This window comes from Gossypium raimondii, chromosome 10, assembly GCF_025698545.1.
Source record: "Gossypium raimondii isolate GPD5lz chromosome 10, ASM2569854v1, whole genome shotgun sequence".
In the NCBI taxonomy this organism is placed as follows: Eukaryota; Viridiplantae; Streptophyta; class Magnoliopsida; order Malvales; family Malvaceae; genus Gossypium; species Gossypium raimondii.
This window is the reverse complement of record NC_068574.1, coordinates 22,198,215-22,217,270: the sequence shown is the minus strand read 5'-3', so window position 1 is coordinate 22,217,270 and position 19,056 is coordinate 22,198,215. Positions and strand designations below refer to the sequence as shown.

At 30.7% G+C, this 19,056-nt stretch overlaps 2 protein-coding genes across 2 annotated transcripts; both read left to right on the top strand.

Moving 5' to 3' along the window:
* Nucleotides 1-230: 230 nt before the first annotated feature.
* LOC105778491 (putative lipid-transfer protein DIR1) lies at nucleotides 231-758 on the top strand. The gene has a single exon (XM_012602207.2). It carries the CDS (start codon nucleotides 262-264, stop codon nucleotides 565-567), a length of 306 nt encoding a protein of 101 aa, XP_012457661.1. The 5' UTR covers nucleotides 231-261; the 3' UTR covers nucleotides 568-758.
* Nucleotides 759-17,781: 17,023 nt separating this feature from the next.
* LOC105775796 (putative lipid-transfer protein DIR1) lies at nucleotides 17,782-18,266 on the top strand. Its single transcript, XM_012598306.2, is given in 2 exon segments — nucleotides 17,782-17,913; nucleotides 17,915-18,266. Coding segments are annotated over 2 exon segments (306 nt in total). The 3' UTR covers nucleotides 18,089-18,266.
* Nucleotides 18,267-19,056: the final 790 nt, after the last annotated feature.

Genomic DNA, 19,056 nt, shown 5'->3' with positions numbered 1-19,056 from the left:
ATGATTGAAAATGTATGTGGTGTCATAGTGATGAGATACGTTGATAATGGGATTGGATTAGGACATCCAAAAGAAAAGCTTCTTTGATTTGCCACAAGTTCACATCCCGTGAGACTACAGTTTGGTTGAACAATAATCTCAACACCCGACAGGACCCAAAGCAAATTCAGGGTTCACGGACTACTCTCCACCAAACTTTTCTCCATTCATTCCTCTATAAATAACAATCTCTGGGTAGCTTGCCACATCATAAAAAAAGTAATGGAGAAAATGAAGGGTCTGCAGGCACTTATATTGGCAATGGTAATGGTTATGGCGATCGCTACAACTGATGCTCAAAGCATTTGCAACATGCCAGCTTCAGGTTTGATGGCATGCAAACCAGCAGTGACCCCCCCCAACCCTCCGCCGCCCACGTCAACTTGCTGCTCCGCCCTCTCCCACGCTGACATGCGTTGCCTTTGCTCATATAAGAACTCCAAGCTCTTGCCTTCCCTTGGTATTGACCCAAACCTTGCCATGAAATTGCCTAGCTTGTGCAAGCTTCCTCATCCTGCAAATTGTTAGTTCCTGGTTCTCCATATGTGATCTCAAATGTGAGGGAAAATCATGCTTATTGTAAGCCTCTACTTCACATAATTGTACTGAGCTTCGGGTTTTCTTTTTCCTTTATTTCTTTTTATGTGTTGTGTTTCGATTGGTATCTTATAGTCGTGTGATTTCTCACCAATAATCATATATTAGTATTGTTTCCACCACGCACTACGTTGCTTCAATTAATTTTTTTAATCAAAATATGTTCTACATTTTAAATTTAATCTCAATTTTTTATGAACTTGGTCTCTTTGCTTTTTGACTTTAAAATTTAGCTCCAATTGTTAATACCATTAAATTTCTTTTTGTTACATTTGCTGGTGTGACATGTTGAAATTTTAAAATATTCATTTGATAGTTATGTAAAAAAGACAATCTAATATCTTAAATTTAACAAAGAACTTTAACTGCATTGACAATTCTTAAAATTTACCTCCATGTTTTAATTTGAATAGAGTATTTAGACTAACGAATGATATTAAAAAATTGAAGTAGCAAGTTATGTCCAAAAACTAAAATATAGAGATTAATTTTCAAATTTAAGATTAGTATAGGGATTAAAATTGAAAATTGACCATTATTATATAATCTATAAAAAGTAAAAAGAAAAAGAAGCTACATGTAGACACATGTACATTAGTATTTTAATCAAAATGAAGTATTTAGATTAACAATGACATTATAAAAGTTGAGATAACAAGTTACGTTAAAAATTTAAGGATAAAGATTAAATTTCAAATTTGAGTATAATATAGGAATCAAAACTCAAATTTGATCATTATTATATATTCTTGAAAAAGAAGTAAAAGGTTGTGTATTTGGACATACGTATGTTAATATTTTAATCTGAATGCAATATAAATGTTAAATTAAAACTTTGAGCATATTATAGGGACCAAAATGAAATTGGACCATTCATTTAAAATATATAAAAAAGAGCTTTAAATTCGGACTAGTGTCAATGGGACCAATGGCTTGAACATTACTTTTACATATATACATATACTAATTTCAATTTATTTTATCGAATTATAATATGTTAATTTAATATTTTATTAAAATATAATTAAAATACGTTGTATGATATTATATTAATATAAAACATAGCATAAAATTTAAATTTTAGTATAAGTGGAAATAAATATACAATCTTTCTCCATTTTGTATATTTAAAATGTGAATTTTATAATATTTTCTAATTAAAAATATGAATATTATAATATTTTTATAAATTTATAATGTCATTGGAATATTTCCATGAACCTTTTAAACATTATTACTAATAATATTATTTATTATGCATTACCATTTTATAATTATGAAATTTACTATCAATACTTGTTATATATTATTTCTCTTAATATCTAACTGTAAAAAATTAATTATTTTATGTGAGCATGGCAGTAGCATGTTAAACATTGTAACATTTGATAGATATTACATTGACATGTCATTGAATCACTAGTAATATAACAACTATGTTATAATTCTTTTAATGTTTTTAACTTTGGTGTTTAAATGGTTTACTCTTACAATTTGATGCCAAATTGCTTCATGAATGGTTGACTAATCATTTGTGTCAACCATGTACTCCTAATTTATTAGTATTCATCATTCATTAATATTTATAATTATAAAGTTTATTATCAATAGTTTTCATTATATTTTTATTCTTGAAATTTGTAATACGGTCTATCAATATAATAAAGTAATAAGAAGAAATTATTCCCATGTGGATCAAATTTTAAGTTGTTAAATACAAACAATTTAATTTTATTTAATCCGGATCAATAAAATAAACTCTAACTTCACCTCATCTAATCTAATTATTTAATTAAACATCATTCAATTGTTCAATCTATGTAATTACTAACCCAAGATTCGATGTCATTAACTAAATCCTTCCTTTATCTAGCTAAGTTAATCCCTAATATATTCCTATGCTAGGCAAGTTGGGTTAAGTCATTAAGAACAAACCTATTGGATTGATTAGAGCATAAGGTATATTCCTATCCTAGCCACAAATTAACTTGTTCATTAGCGCTACCAAAGTTAAGTCTTAATCTATTCAATCTAGATCTCAACACTAACTTCCTCTTTCAAGACAAATTAATACAACTTGGGGGTCGAGCTAGGAGATTAAATTAACACGAAATTGCATAAATAATTAACATTGAGCAACACAATTGAAGAGAAAAATAATTAATTAAGATATAAAATCCATCATAGTTCCAAGAAAATAAAGTTAGGTTCATCATGAGTTGAGAAAACATCATACAAAGAAATTTAAAACAAATTTGCTTCAATAAAAGTAAAAGAAATAATTTAGAGAGAAAACAAATGAAGAAGGTGAATCGAGCTCCTTGGATCTCCTTTTCTTCTTGTCTTTGCAAATTGAAGTTTCCCTTGGTGTGAGATAATTTTTTTCCTCCCAGTGATTTCTTCTCTTTTTCTTTCCCTTTTTCATTCTTAAAATTTCCCACGCTTATTTTTAGGGTTTTTTTTTTATCGCGCCACTCCACCAAATATAAAACATGCTCCGCCATATTGAATTAGATTTGATAGAGGGCGGTGGAGCAGAAGGCTTCTCTTCACCACTTTTTGTTTTATTCAAGTCTTCCATTCTTCATCGAATACCTACAATGGAGAAAGAAAAATATCAAGTAAACTTGAACTAACTCTAAAAATGATAAAAAAAAGAAAAACATTCAAATAAAATATAATTAATATGAAAAACTATAAAATGTAATAAAAACTAACCTAAAAGTTAAAATTACCTCTCAAAATACTATGAAAACTGATACATGCACGGATGAGGTGAAATTTATTAAATTCCATTCACTGAAGCTGCTAATTTTGAAGTTTGGAAATTTAGTTGACTTGTGATGACTTTTTGAATGATATTTAGGCATTTCTTGGTTGAGATTCTTGATAGAATTTGAATATCTATCTCTTAGCTTTGAAACGCATTTTGAATCACTTGATTCATGGACGAGATTATTATGGAAATTAAGATTTTCAAGCTTTTAATTCCAGTTTAAATCATATTGGGTTCAATTTTTAAGCTTAGTTTTTATTATATATGAGCGCAATATGGTATTGATTAGGTTTTATTATTTTATTATTTATTTATTCCGAATTTTAGATTTTTTAAGTATTTTAAGTTGCTTAGGAGTTTTATATTTCTTAGTCAAACAAAAAGTTTAGTTTAAAACTACTTCTTTGTTATGTTAATTAGAGGTTTGTTATACTTGAGAGTTTTATTTGATGTAATTAGCTAGCCTATATAAAGGCCTCTTCATTGTTCATTAGATACACAATTGTTTTTGTTCATTAATAAAATTTCTAACTCTGGGAGTTAGTTTCTTTGTGCAAGATTGCTTTCTTGTGATATTTAGAAGTAGTTTTCTTCTCGGTTTTTTAAGAAGTCATGGGATTTCATTTTTCATCCTTCAATTTTCCAAGGATTATTTTTTGGAGGGTTGATTAGTGTAACAACCCCGACTTGACTTAGGAGTTTTGGCTAAGTTGAAGACATTACATTCGATCACTGAGGTGATCCTGAAAAGCCTCTCTTTTATTTGCGTTGATTTGTATGAAAAGTCGCTCTTTTGTTTTTTAGGAAAACATTCATTTGATTTAAACCAACTTTACTTAAAAATTCAATTACAATATTATTAATGTAAATATTTTGGAAAACGATGTAAGGTTTTTAAGAAAGGACTTATTAAAACTTTAAGTATTTGTAAAGCAGTGGAAAAAATTTAGAGTGATGGTTTCTAAACCGAAAAGCATGTGAATATCAGAGTATTAACTAAGTGTCATGCCTTAAAATAAAAAAGCTAAACAATTTTACCCTAGATATAAAAGCGAGAAATAATTACAACTCGAAAATAAAATGATTAAAGAAAACTTTAATAAAAACTTAAAAATAATAAAAAAGAAAAAGGAGTTACTAATCCGAGGTTCTTCCAATGCCATTCCGAGTCTTGGTTCTCTATGCTACCTGAGAGGGAAAGAAAGGGGGAATGAGCATAAAACGGCTCAGTGTGAGACTAAATTCTAAATCATTCCATATAATTGACAACTATAACTCAAATGAAAGTCGATATAAATTAAAGCATTCCTCATGAAACATATAATAAATCAATGAATAACAATTATATATGATGCAACATATAATTTAAGTTCCAACCCATCCATCTTGACAAGTGATAAAAGTAACATGTTTCAATCTCATTCTTAATGCATTTTTGGGTGATTATTCAATGTTAATGGTTAATTTTATTCTCCTAATCCTTTAAATTCATGTTTTTATGCTTTGGAGAGTATTTGGGAGCAAAAGGAGTGAAAAACGAGTGAAAATTAGAGTAAGGTACAGAAGCCACATGGGTTGAACCCTTCCACACGGTCGTGTAAGACACATGGGCTGCCACACTGCAATGTGGCAAGTCATGTCGATTTCATGAATTGGCATTCTGAACTGCGAGAAAACACAATTTTTAGGTTTTTTTAGCTATTCTAAGATGTATATATGACAAAAATAAGAAGATAGGAGAGAGCCGTCATAGAGTACTCAAGAAAACAACTCAAAAAACACCATTGAAACCGATTCTGAAGCAGATTTTGATGGCTGTCGATTCCACCAATATAAAACTACGCCCTAATTTGCAAATTTAAACAGTATAGGGAGTAGGGTCGATCCCTCAGAGACTGGGTTTACTGCGAATTGTTCCTCTCTTTCTCGACCAGATTCGTGTTTGGGCAGTTGTCGTGCCCAAGAAATTTGGGGGGAGGATAAAATTGAAAACCTAGAACCTAAAATAAATAGAAAAAAATGCGTGAAAAGTAAAAGCTGAAAATAAAATAATAAAAATAGTTAAATAAATCTGAAGAAAAATTAATTAAACTAAGCTCAACTTTAGGCACGGGTTTTCCCTCGTCTTTGAACTGATCCTCGAAATTAGATGAACTCCTCTTTTCCAATAAGCTAGTTATAGCTACCAAGGACGCCTCGGACACCAACTCTTCCTTGTGTAAATTAGTTAAGGAACTTCCAATAACTAACCCTTACCGATCGAACAACCAACAAAACGTTCGTGATTTAGAACTCCGGCAGCTTTGCATTCTAGAAGAGCCTAGCTCGAACCAATGCCCTCAACTGCGTGGGACACTTAAATCCGATTACTACTTCCCTTGACGGAACCAAACAGCAATCCCCACTTGGCACGCCAATGTGTTCACGGAAAACCAATCAGACAATCGATCCTTTCGGAATTCCAACTGTACGTCTAACCACACTAACTCAAACGACGTCTTTTTTTGACTTAGTGTTGATCTGACTTTGTGAGTTGACAAAATCATACTCTTAATCTGGAGAAATAATAAGTACTGGAATTTAGGAGTTAAATTGCTCGGGTTCGTAACTCACGGGTTTTGACGAGGCTAATTCTGACAAAGTTGAAAATGAATTTAGTTAACTAAGGTTTGGGGCATATTGGAGTTGGATAAATTAAATAAGGTAAAAATGGGTAAAAAGAATGGGTGGCGTGATTAAGTATGGGGGCTGGAATTTTGGTAGTGTATTAAAGTGGGATGGCTAGCTACTGGAAATGAAAAGGAAGTTTGAAAAAGAAATTGTAAATGGTTCAAGTTGGTGACAAACTAAAAGTTAATAAATTGAAAGAAAAAGAAACCAAAAACAACAAATAACTTCGTGAGAATGAAGAAGAGATTGCATTCAAAGATGAAAGCTTGATTTATGACTTGATGAATGAATGAACATAGTAGCCCCTATTTATACTAGTGGCTTTGCCAAATTAAGAGCCACTAGCCATAGAAAATCAAGGAAATAAAATATTTCATGATATAAAAATCCCTACATAATCTCCCACTAAGTCAACATAAAATTTCAGCTAATTAAATCTTGGAAAAATTCTGCTTTGGCCCTTCTTTTTTTGCTCCTTTATTCAATCTAGTCTAATTGCTTCTCCTTTTTCTCTTTTGACCCCAAATTGCACCCCTATATAAAATTCAATATAAACATGGAAAAATCAGTGGTGCACTCTCATAAATTAACCAATTTAATTACATAAAATATGCATTTTTAGCATTTAATCAGATTTCTTTCAATATTGAAGATTCCCAGTTGATTTCTTAGGAGATTATCGTGAGTTTCTTTGTTTATTTTGATTATACCGTGTCTTGGATGATTTTATTTGCAAGCATGAACTAATTTTCTAAATACCTAGGGAGATGAACCTTATGATGGATTCTATCGTTTGATTTTTATTTTATGCAATAAATACTTAGATCTTGTTCTCAATTATGTATGCTTAATTCTTGGTTTGATATTTGTAGAATATTTACCATGTTTGATGCGCTTAAATCAAATGAGGAATAGACTCTGTTTAAGAGTAGATCTAGCGTAATTGAGTGAAGTTGCATGCAATCCTAGAAATAGGATGACATATATCTACTGGATTAAAGTCAAATCTGATAGGGGAATCCATAAATCGAGTTAATGCTATAATAAGTGTTTTAATTAGAAAGAAATTTCAATTAATCAACCTAGAGTCAGTTGCTCTTACTCTCGAAAGAGATATTAGCATAATTTAAGGATTTCCACGGATCAAGATGCTAAGTAAATAAATTGCGTAATTTAGATTGATAGTGACAAATGAAGTGTAGGTAAATTCTTTCCTGGGCATTGTTTTGTTTCTTTGTTGTTAATCGATTATTTTCCTGAATTCTTCTTTTTTGTGTTCGTAGTTAATTAATTTAGTTAATTTTAGTTTTCATCAATCACTTCAATTTATTAGTTAAATAATAGAAAAACGGTAATTATTACTACTTTTAGTCTTCGTAGGAATGGTATCTTTGCTCACCGTAGCTATATTATTAATTAGTACATGCACTTGCCTTATCAGATTTTTAGTTAGTTTCGCGACACATGACATCCTATTCACCCTCGAGCGTTGCTCGACACTCCAAAAACCCACTATAATCTTGTCATCCCGGTTTGATTTTCGGTGATGATGGTTGTTCAGTTGTTGCCTGTGATGGTGACGTTTACTATAATAACTTACCATCCCGATTGCTTGGTTTTGATGACTTTTTAAACTATCATCCTGGTTTGGTTAAGTTGTGATGGTATTTTTAATCTACCATCTCGTCTTGTCTGATTTAGATGACATTGTCACCTACTTTGCGCAGTACTGACTTTGGATGTGGACTTAATTTGCTATTGTCTCCTACGGAACTCCTCCGTACTCCATCCCAGATTTTGTGTAATTATGCACATAAAATTAGCATGTTCTATGCTTTTTATCCTTATTTTATGCTATCTTCAATATTTCATATTGGCGTTATAACGCATGTAGCATACATTTATCTAATTATCACACAATTACATATAATTAGTGCAAGTAAACAAATAAAACAGTGTCACATGCACAGGATTTTATGTGAATTATCAGTCTAATTATTTAACACATTTACAAGTTCGCATGATCATATATGCTCGCATGTACCTCGGGTTCGCATGGCATATAGGCTTGCATGAACCTAGGGATCGCATATAGGCTCACAAGTTCCTAGGGTTCGCACATAGATTCATATTTTCCTAGGGTTCGCATGTAGGCTTGCATGTTCCTAGGTTTCACATATAGGCTCGCCTAATTCTAGGGGTCACATACATATAGGCTCACCTAATCCTAGGGTCCACATATAGGCTCGCATAATTCTAGGGTTCACATATCATGGTTCACATATAGAATCAAATAAGATCACATATATTAGCAGTAAGGTGCTCACAAGTAATAGCTTGTAAAGGGGAGTTCACATGTCATAATTATACAAGTTGGCTCGTATAAATATGTGTACGCATGTCATAACAACTAGGGTTCGCATGTATGTTCCAAGGGCTCGTGTATTCACTCCCGTATGGTTTTACATATGGGTTCACTTAATAGGGGTTTATACGTACGAGTTCGCATGCAAGAGGGGTTCACATATGTCTGTGCGGTGTCGACAGGCCACTTTTTCGGCTTTTATCGAACTTTATTTTATCGCTTTTTTGTTACACACTCGGTTCGTTTTTTATGCTACAGTGAACTCGAGAACGCCGAACCCTAAAAACAATATACCAAACACCTTTTTAGCAATTTAATTTATGAATTCATCAACAATAATCCAACAATGCACCCAACTTATCACCGACGAAAACCTCCGCAGACACAATTTAGGCAGTTAGAGTAAAACCCACTACTTCACAGCCTTCTCCTACATAACAATTTTCAAATCAAATCAGATTCTCTAATTACACCATTACGCTTTTATAAAAAGAATAAATCCAAACAATCTTACAGAAACCGAAACCTATAGACGAGTGAAACCCCACTTACCAAAACCGCATGAAGAACACCGAAAATCTGGACGCAACGATAAGAATAAAAGGTTGTGGACAGAATTGAAAGGAAATGAAAAAGAAAATAAATTGCAGAGAAGGGAAAAATGAGGAACGTTAGAAACAGAGGAAACTTTTTTTGGGAAAAAATAAAATAAAATAAAAATATTAATAAAATATCACTAATTTCCCCCCAACTCCCCACTAACCCACTAACCAACCTAATCCTTTAAAATTTGACACCTCAATCCACATCCAACTACCTTAGAATTTCAACTCTGTCGAAACTCTATCAGACAACCGCAACAAAAATTATCATTCACGTTACAACATGGATTCAAACACGAGACTACAGGGCAAGCTAACATGTTACCACTCGAACCAACAGGGTCATTCTAATATAATTTGACTAGCAATAGAATATAAGCCAAACCGCCTAGGATAAGGTTAGAAAAAAAAATAACAGAACTTTCCAAAGAGTGAGACTTGAACCCAAGACCTCAAACACACAATCAAAACACTTAGCCACTAAAGCAGATACTCAATTATGATAGAGTTCATAGAAACAAAGTTAAATTAGTTAGGGCGTTACAAAACATATTTCTTAAATTTATTTTTAAACTTTAACCACCAAGTGTTCGACAAAATTTCTCAAAGAGATTTTTTTTTTGGTTTTAGTGTTTTTCTAAGTGGTTAATAGCTAGTATGGCCCCAATGAAGCGTTCTAGGACTAGTGCATCTTCTTCTAACCCATCTAGTGAGTTGGAGTCATCGTTTAGCACTTGTTTTCAAGATTCACACTCTTGGTATATTTTTAACTTGTATTTTGCATCAAAACGTGTATATGAGGCTAGGAAAATTAATATAGCCATGTTAGAAGCTATTATTTTTTCTTATCTCTCTATTTTACAAAATTGGGGGGTGGATGGATTTTTAAAATATTTCTTCACCAACTTATTTAAATCTTGTTCGAGCTTTATTTTCAAATGCCAAACTCGAACATGATGAGTCCGGTGATACCGTTATTGCCATCACCTCATTTTTAATGGGAACTCCTATTCGTCTGACTCTCGAAGAGTTTTGCAATTTTCTTCAATTACCTTCCGGAGGTTCCTCCGATGAAAAAGGGCATTTTGATCCCTCCCTTTTTATCTAGTCCGGATCGGCATTCGAACTCAATCTCCATGATCGTGTCCTCTATTTAATTCTCACTTGGACTTTAAGACCTATCAAAAAGCATGCCAAGCTTCAAAACACCGATTATTGGTGGCTCGATTGTTTTAAGTCTGATAGGTGCCTTGACCTTGCACTTGTCTTATTTAATGACATTACGAAAGCTATTGGAAGAGGGATGAATAAAAATATCACTCTTCCTCATGGTACGTATTTTTCATATGTTCTTAGGCAATTAGGCATTAGCACCCATGGGGACACCTTCGTTTCTTCTAATCAACCTATTAGTTATGGGGCTCTACATCATGCGAGATATCATTTCGATGTTGCCACCAACACTTGGATGAAACATGAACAACCGAGGGGTAATGAAGATGATGACGTCGACACTGCCTTTGACGATATTCTAGTACCTGAGTCCGTTGCTCCACCACTTTCTTTGTCGCATACTGCTCAACCTCCTCCGAGGTTAATAGTGATATCCTCGATGCTATCCATTCCTTGAGTAACAACATTCAAGGTCTTAGGGAAGATGTTAACTTTCATCTCTTGACTTTGGAGACACAAATGGCATCTCTCTTAGCCCGTTCCCCTTTGAAGCCTCCTTTCTTCCCTCATCATGATGATTAGACTAGCTCTAGACTATACATTTCATTTTCATAACATTTGCACATTTATTTTTATGCTTATGCCTATAACTTGTTATTGCACTTTATTGCTTCATCTGTATCTTAGGATATATATTTTTAGATGCTCATTTCACTTTATCTATCTTTTGATGAGCTAACTTCTTTTCTCTTTAAGCTTTATTTGTGTTTTGATATAACAAAAAAGGGGAGAAGAAAGGGTAAATTGATTGAGATTACTCTTTGTTGATAACTAAATGCAAATTTTGTGACCAAAATTTTTTAAAGTAAGAATGAATGCCAACTTGAATGACAAATTTTATTTTGGCCTCAAATTTAAAATGTCTTTTATTAAGGGACAATTATTCAAAATAAATTTACCAAATATTTTGTTATATCAAAAGGGGAGATTGTTAAACTAAGCTTTGTTTGATAAAAAATTTGATATAATAAATTAAAATTGTTTTTGAATATAAGCTAAGTTTGGCAAAATAATTTTAATTTGAATTCTAAGAAATAAAAATTTGAATACTTACAATAAACTCTTAGAAAATTTTGAAACAATTTTAAAATCAAGTGAAAATGTTTTTAACCAAGTCAAAATGATCTCAATTAAGTTAAAATCATTTTAGCACATCAAAATGATTTTCAAACAAGTTAGAATTGCTCCAGGCCAAAAAGTATCGATATCATTTGGCCAAGTATCAATACTTTTTGAAAATAATCAATAGCCTTAGAAAAATCGAGACCAAAAAGACATTCTCTCAAAACCTTAAAAATTATTGATACTATGCTTTCGGTATCGATACTTTTTGAAAATAATGAATACCCTTCTTAAGAACGATACCAAAATTGTATTCTATTTCTCATAAACCCTACAAAGTATCGATCAGGTATCAATACCTATTCTAGGAAGTATCGATAAAATATTTTTGAAGTATCGATTATTTCATTCCAACTGTCACTAAATTAGCATTTATGACAAAAGAATATCAATACCCTTTTTGGAGGTATCGATACTCGCAGTTGTAGGTGAAATAAATGCACTGATTTTACATCCCCAACGACCATATTATCTTCACCAACAACCTCAATGGCTGGAAATCTATTAGGGGATATAAATACCATCTTTTAAAGTCCTACAACATCCAATAAAGTACTTTCAAGAAAAAATCATAAATCAAACAATCTTAGAGCTTAAATTTTCATATTATTCTTACATACACTTGTGAGCCTTATCTTTTTTCTTTTGCTCAAGTGTATCTCATTGTATTTGTGCTTCAATTTGCAAATAAATTTATCTTGTAAGGATAGTTTCTTTGTTTGCTTATTTGTATATCTTTGAGAGGTTTTGAAACTTAAAATTTGGGGTAAAAATCTTAAGGAGTTGTAAGGTTAAACCTTGTCCTCAAAGGTTGAACAAATTTGTGAATTTGGGAAAAATCCTTAGTGGTGGAAAGCTAAGGTAGTGGAGTAGGCAATTGGGGCCGAACCACTCTAAATTCTTTGTTTCATTCTTGCCTTTGCTTTCACCAAAATTTTAAAGGCCAATTCACCTCCCTTATTGGCATTTTCGGGTTGCTTGATCGAACTTTCATTTCTCAATAGATTTATTCAAGATTATCTTTTTATTTCATTATTTCAATAATAATATTGCATTCAAAACCATTGCCAGCCACTTTAATTATCAATTCCACATATTCTTGAATTGACATAACTTATCGAGATATCTTATTTTCACAATTTTAATCTTCAGTTTCAGCTACCTAAATCTCTTCTGGAGTTACGTATTAGTTATGTATTGGGTTTCTTCTAGAGCACCCGCCTTCACTATATGACCATCTAGATTTATTGTTTCTTTTATGATAATTTTCATATTTGGAACTTGTAATTGAACTTCTAGTTCAAATTACTCCCCCTTAACTCATTATAAGTTATTATTTCTCTCCCCCTAATGTTGGGAAAACTATAGAATCAAAATAGTAATAACAAATCATGTTATAATTGAATCTCCAATACAATTAAAACACATAATAATACAAGAAGACTCATAATTAATATATATTCCCAACTTTCTTTGAGTATTCACTCATTTTTGTTGTGGTGAACTAATTGGAACGTATACTCACATACAAAAATTCAAAGATGATAGCTCTTGACCCAAAATCAATTGTAATGGAGAGTATTTATAACTTATTGGCTTGATGCGTACAACACATAAATCAACATAATCTCATGTTGAAATAGGAAGTTTAGTTATCATAAGTAATGGTTTAGACATTAACCAGAGGCATTCAATCAATAATTTTTCTAAATCATTATGCGCATCAATAAGAAAATTTTACAGAAGTTTTTCAAACTCAATCAATAAAAGACTGAGATATAAACTCATCAGTATTAGCAAGATGAATTGTATTAATTGCATGATCTGAAATTAATTATTTAAACAAACAATCTTGCAAGCAACATGTAGCAAGTTGATAACACATATGCAATTATTTATAGATGCATTTACCAAAATCATACAATATAAAAACCATCCACATGGTGGATGAATGAGCCCATATTCAAATTAGAAATGCAAGACATTAAATATCAAATTTATCTAGTGAGTTTCTAATAAGCAATTTTATTGAGAACAAGCAACAAATGAGAATTCTTTAAATTAAAAAATCTTTTGGTTTTTAATGAATGTACATATGAATTCTCAATTAATTTTCGCATCATATATGATTCAAGATGGTCCAACTGGTCACGCCAAGTATTAAATGCATTTGTATTAGTAAACTTCGGTTTACTTTAACATGTATTTCAATTGTACTAATATTGTCAATATAAATTGTGACAAATTGATAATCTTACTATCATTCCTTTTACTTTGTATCCACATATAAATATTATTGTGACATTTACTACTAGAAACGTCTAAATCAATATGAAGTCTATAATGTCACTAAGTCAACAAAATAAATATAAATTTCAAACAATTATATGCAATATTCGCTAAAGAATATGCCAAAATATTTTTTCCTGCATTGAGTCTTGACGATTTTATCAAGAAGTAAGCAAATTAAACTCCAGCAGTAGACTTTGAATCAAATCAAAATCTATTAATAGCAAACTTTGAGAGTGTATCTTATTTTCCAAGTGTACAACATGTACATAACCAATGACTTTTCATACATAAGTTTTCTCTCTTGCAAGTTTTCATCAGTAATATTTTTCCACGTAATTTTAACTGAGAACTTATTTTGAATACTATAGAGTTATACTCATAGTTTTTTTTTAAAAAATAACTTGCAAATTTAGGTGCATCCAACCATAACGAGGTTTAGATAGAATTGCCATATTCTATTGCTCATAAGTAGATCTTTCTCAGTCAAATATTTTGCTTTCAAACCCTTTAATGAGGATGATGACAAAAGAAGATCACAAAGATAGTCACATAAATTCAATTTAATAACAAGAGTAATCAATAATTCAATCCTCTTTTGATTCATATAAAATATAATATTTTCCTCATTCACAATCTCAATATGAGATCCATTATGAATATCTTTTAAAATCAATGGATTAACTATCACAATATATTAATATATTAGCTCTTTTGGAGCTTTCGACTAATTTTGTACTACCAAATACTAGAATAATATTGATTTTATTTTCTTTTATGCTTACGTTCACTTCAAGGAATGCAATAGATTTACTAGGGTGAACTTATAAACATCCCAAAGATTTTTTATTTCATAATCACCATCGCAAACATGCGTGGATTTCAAATTAAAATCCATCTATTCGTGTTGTCATGATTAGTCTCCAATTATAATAAACATGATATAATAAATCATAGTAAAATATACTTGAAGATCTTTCACATGATCGTCATCACCACAGCTATTATCACGAGCACTATTACAAGTAGTAAAACAACTTTGTTTTCGTAATAACATTTATAATCTAATAGTAGAAATCATTTAATAAACAATCAAAATTTTTGTATACGATGCTTGAAAGTTATCCGATATACATTGTACCAAATTTCAAGACCACATATATGTTATAAAATCTTATAAAGCTTCTAATCAAATATTTATAAATTCAGTTTAAAAGATATAATAAAATCATTCAACATTAGCAAGTTAATAAGATTCAATAGATCCTATCAAATTTCCCTTTAATCAACTATGGTAGGTTAATAACACTTTCCACCATAATTTTAATCAAATTACAATAATATTTAATAACAATAAATTAATAATCAAATCTTTAAACTTCTAAATATTATACATACTATAATTTAATAAAAGAATCTTAATTTAAAAGAAACCTTAAAGTAATAATATTTTCCCATAAAATAATTTTACCAAAAATCAATTAACAAAGGAGAAAAACATACCACATAAGAATTATATAGATTTCTTTGCATAAAAGGGCATAACATTTTTTAGAGATTTATGTGTACCTGAGTTGTTAAAGGTTCTAATGATTATCTATAGTGCGTAGACCTTAATTGAAATAGAAGTAGCTTTTGGAGGAATCGACAATAGTAAATTTTGGGATATTTTTGGGACTTATGGAGAAAAACAATTAAAAGAGAATCGTACTGATAACATATTATAAAATAAATAGACAGAGAGTAAATAATGAAGAGAATGAGAGGGCAAAGAGAGAGCGTATTTTATTGGTCAATCGAAATATTTACGATGTTTCTTCAGCATATCTATTTTTAGGTATAAGAAGTATAAATGAAGTAGAGATCTATTTCTAATCACTATTAGAGTTTAAAATACATCAAAACTTATCTTGATTTTAATAGACATTCACTTAATAAGATATTCATAGCGAAGCAAATTATTATTAAGTTTTTTCAAATATAAATATTAAATCGACTTATAAATTTATGAGGGCACCATATTTTCTTGGAAATAGCTTTAAGGGTTTTATCCGAAATTCGTAAAACAAATTATGATTTCAAACGTTAGATTTAGGGCTACGGTTACGGTACTTTTAAATGATACTTTTCAATAATTATTTTTAAAAAATTATATTTTAAATAATTTTATATACTTTTACCATTTTAATATTTTTTATAATATTTGAAACATGGGCAAATGGTTATAATAAACCTAGATAACATTTTGGACGTGAATTCTTAGTAATTCTTTTTATATTTTAATATATATTTTTATAAATCTTAAATTTTAGATTTTTAATAATTATTTACATTTATTTATATATTTACCATTTTAATAATTTTTAGATTATTTAAAATTTAAATCTAGAATTAATATGAATAAATAATCGTACACGTTTATTCTTGACGTCAATGTTTTGTTTTCTATAATTTTAGAATGTTTTATTTTAAAAAATATGTTGACACGGTATGTCACATCAACAACTTATCCATGTGATATGCCACATTAACAACTAGCCCACATGACATATGTTAGGTGTTAATTTTCATCAATTATGTCAATATTTAATACCATTCAAATCAGTCAACAACAAAAACCTAATTTTTTTTTTCCACATGATATAATTGGATGAGTTGATTTTTTTAATTTTTTTACTAAAGTCTTTTAAAACCCGTGCACCTTAATATAATTATGTAGTAACTTAAGCACACCGTTTCAATAATATATACATATCACATTGTTTTCTAACTCAGTTGTGCACGTAACAATACCTCCTCCTTGAAAACAACACTTGTCCTCTAGGATTGAGAGCAAAACGTGGCGATCCCCGACAAGAAGAAAGCATTTGAAGACTACTATGATGCGATGGTAGAGATTGAAGCTATCAACAAAAAGAGGCTCAGAGCTTCCAAGTTGAGGTACAAGAAACCTTGAAGCTGCATCGAACATACTTTTTACTAATTGTCGTCCCTTACAGGGCTACCTAATTCATTATATTCATCTACGCATCACAAGACTACTCAAAATATGACCAACAATATTGGAGCACTTTGTACTAACTCGCCCTTTTCTTTCCACAATTTCTACAATAATCCTTTGAGATTGACTGAAAGCCTTCTTAAAAGAGTGGAATTTCTTGTCTCATAACTTGTTGCTAAAGTAGATGGGTAAATGAGATATTTGTGAACACGAGTTATTAAAGTTCAACTCAAAAAAAGTTAAATTCGATCTAATAATTATCAAGTCAAGCTCAAGATATTGGCAGAGTTGAATTTGAGGACCACAATACTTGATTTGAACGACTTGCGAGGCTAATTCAACTTTTTGTTTTAATATATATTATATCATGGAATTACATTTTTACCCTTATTATATAAAAAGAGTTTATGAACAAGCTCAAGCTTGAATATGAACGAGATTAATCATGCTCGAGTATGAAAATTGATTAATGAGCTTAGTCGAGCTTCAACTTGAGCTACCACATTCAGATTTATCTTGGCTCTATTACATCCCTAGCTACAACTTACTTTTTTCCAAATTTGAGTAGTTTAAGCATGATTTGATTTGATCTAATTTTAAGTTTTGTTTCTTTACATGGATCAATCTTCAATGATGGATCAATACATGTCCAAAGTATTGGCAAGATTTATGACCTAACTATTTTGTTTCAAAAGATTCTAAATAAGACAAGTTATGGAGATTACACAATAATAAATATAGTTGTAACTACTGTGGCACTGTTTTCATAACTATCTCAACAATTTAGGTGATTTGAATATTATTTGCATTGACAATAAAGGTCGAAAATGGATCTGTGGTCACAATTAGGATGTTTCAAGTGATGAGATACGTTGATAATGGAATTGGATTAGAACATCCAAAAGAAAAGCTTCTTTGATTTTCCACCGTGAGACTAAAGTTTGGTTGAACAATAATCTCAAAACCCGACAGGACCCAAAGCATATTAAGGGTTCACGGACTACTCTACACCAAACTTTTGCCTATTCATTCCTCTATAAATAACAATCTTTGGGTAGCTTAGCTCCGCCATATCATAAAAAAAGTAATGGAGAAAATGAAGGGCCTGCAGGCACTTATATTGGCAATGATAATGGTTATGGCGATCGCTACAACTGATGCTCAAAGCATTTGCAACATGCCAGCTTCAGGTTTGATGGCATGCAAACCAGCAGTGACCCCCCCCCAACCCTCCGCCGCCCACGTCAACTTGCTGCTCCGCCCTCTCCTACGCTGACATGCGTTGCCTTTGCTCATATAAGAACTCCAAGCTCTTGCCTTCCCTTGGTATTGACCCAAACCTTGCCATGAAATTGCCTAGCTTGTGCAAGCTTCCTCATCCTGCAAATTGTTAGTTCCTGGCTCTCCATATTTGATCTCAAATGTGAGGGAAAATCATGCTTATTATAAGCCTCTACTTCACATTATTGTACTGAGCTTCGGGTTTTTTTTATTTTTATTTTTCTGTTTTCTTTTTATGTTTAGTGTTTGGTATCTTATAATCATGTCTAATATCACGTACGTGTTGTGTGATTTCCCATCCATAATCATATATCATTTTATTATATATAAAAGTAACAACTCTAAAATTGTAAATAATTAACCACATATTTACTCTTAATATTTTTACAATCAAATATTCAAATCGTAATTATGTTATTGATAATTTTAAATATACAAACCTTAATTAATTTTATTTTCATTAAATTAAAATATCGATAATTGTATTATTTTATTAAAATTGGTAAAGTATTAAAATAGTCACTTTTGTTTGCCTCAAGTTATATTTTAGTCACTTATGTTTGAAATATTACGTTTTAGTCATTTATGTTATCGTGTTGTAACATTTTAGTCACTGAGCTGTTAATTGCCATTAACGGTGTAACGGTAAGCTGACATGGCACGTTAAATAATCATTTCAAATGAAAATTTTAGGTTAAATTTTACAATTTATCCCTATATTTTTCCATTTTGAGCAATTTAATTTTGTTCTTTTATGTTCTTTTAACTTTCCTTTTCTTCTTATTTTCCATTCACTTCTGGTCCTCCCTCTATTTTCCTTCTATCTTCATTTCTTTTAACGTAGTTTTTCTATATTTTCAATTTGTTAAAGCTAGTCCACAAGCTCGCCTCACTTGAAAAAATTAAATTGTTCAAAAAAAAATTTAAAAGTATAGGGACTAGTTTTAACAAATAGAAACATAGAAAAGCTACGTTAAAAGAAATGGATAAGAGAGGAAAACAAATGGAGAAGTAGAAGAGAATGAAAAAAAAAGAAAAAAAAAAGGAAAGTTAAAAAAAATAAAAGAAAAAAAATTAAATT